Raw genomic sequence first — 1,658 nt, 5'->3', positions numbered from 1 at the left:
CGAACAGATGCTTGGCGTGCGACCTGCCGATATCTCGATGGCCGATATGCGTCAACACCTCCGAGTACGCCGACGGGTGCCGCGATCGCGACTCCATGTACGAGTACGCGAGCAGAAGATCTTGCAACGAACTTTCTGCACGAACGTCCGACGACGTGCTGGATGAGGAGCTGTCTGTTCTCCGGGATTACCAATGCAAGGTGCGCAGCAGGCGTCTTGTGGAAACCGTCTTGGACGCTTCAAGGTTGACGGGCACCTTTCCCGGAGGTACCAGGAAGCAGATGCTGTCGTCCATGCTCTGCAGGGAGGCTGCGAGACGGGGTTTCGTGTTTCCCCGTCGAAGAGAGACTGCGGAAGAACCGGCCGAAGGCGGAGGTCTCGTTCTAGAACCAGTGCCAGGCATCCACGATCACGTGGACGTGTACGACTTCAAGTCCTACTATCCCAGGTTCGTCGTCGACCGGAACATGGACGAGGCGACCGCTCTCGAAGACGGGTCCTTCGTCGACGCGAGCGTACTCGAAGGTCTTCTGCCGTCCGTACTCAAGAGGCTGGTGCGAGGACGGGACGAACGACCGGAACGGTCGGCCGCGTACAAACGGGTGGCGAACGCGTGCATCGGATGCCTGGCCATCTCCGGAAGAGGTCGACTCTACAAACACGTGACGTCGAGCTGCCGGAGACAGCTGGACAAGTTGAAGAATTGCGCCGAACGCAATGGCGCTCGGGTGGTTTACGGAGATACGGACTCGCTGTTCGTGAAGGTCGGGGCGAACGGCATACCCGACTTGCAGATGGAATTCGAAACAACCGTCGGCGGAAACGGATGGCAGAAGTTCGTCCGGAGGGAGACGTACAGACGGCTGCTGCTGACGACGGCGAAGAAGAGATACGCGTACCTGCAAGATGACCGTACAGTCGGCACGGTCGGCATGCTGAATGTGAGGGACGACGCGGAACCGCTAGTTTCCAAACTGGACCGGAAGTTGGTGGAGATCGCTCTGACGCACGACGATTCAGCGTCGGCTTTGGAGGCCTGCGCCGGTGCCTTCGTCGAACTCGCGGACGGTCTGAAGAGGACGAAGACGATCTCGTTATCGAGCGTTCGCCGACTGTCGAAGAAGGAAACGAACGCTCCCAAGTTCAGGAACCGACGAATTTCGGGTGATTCAGCCACAACGAATCGTGCCTCTTGGTTATGAGAGGAAAGGCGTTGCCCATCGACCTCGTCAGTGCGGAATCCCTGCCGTTGAAATCGGCGACCGTCCCGGCGTACAGGCTACCCTCGGCGAAGACGGACGTTACTTTTTGGTCGACGGCGAACGGACAATTGTACAGACCGTCCTTTGCGTTCCTTCTCCAGCAACCACTCTCCAAGTTCGACATCTCGGCATGAATGCACTTCGGTTTCTAAGCGTTGGTTCCGCATATCAACACTCGTCCGTTCGTAGCCGTCGAGGATTCTAGAGTTTGATCGAGATCGAACACGAACGCCGAGTTGTTCGCGCCCACGAACAGGGTTCGCCACTCCTTCACCACTCTCATTTCGACGATGGGCGAGATGCCGACGCTCGTTGCGAAAGAGACGTCGATTTCGTTTGTCGAAGGCGATTGATCTTCGGTCGGCATAGGATACGCAACCGAAACTAACATCACTA

General features: G+C 57.8%; 1 protein-coding gene across 1 annotated transcript; it reads left to right on the top strand.

Moving 5' to 3' along the window:
- The first annotated feature begins 95 nt into the window (after nucleotides 1–95).
- LOC117122118 (DNA polymerase delta catalytic subunit-like) lies at nucleotides 96–1,202 on the top strand. The gene has a single exon (XM_033267590.1). The coding sequence runs from the start codon at nucleotides 96–98 to the stop codon at nucleotides 1,200–1,202; it is 1,107 nt and encodes a 368-aa protein (XP_033123481.1).
- Nucleotides 1,203–1,658: the final 456 nt, after the last annotated feature.

This window comes from Anneissia japonica, unplaced genomic scaffold, assembly GCF_011630105.1.
Source record: "Anneissia japonica isolate Jap-2015-1 unplaced genomic scaffold, ASM1163010v1 scaffold6489_len1669_cov150, whole genome shotgun sequence".
In the NCBI taxonomy this organism is placed as follows: domain Eukaryota; kingdom Metazoa; phylum Echinodermata; class Crinoidea; order Comatulida; family Comatulidae; genus Anneissia; species Anneissia japonica.
Note: the sequence above shows the minus strand (reverse complement) of the source record. Positions and strands in the feature narration are given on the sequence as shown.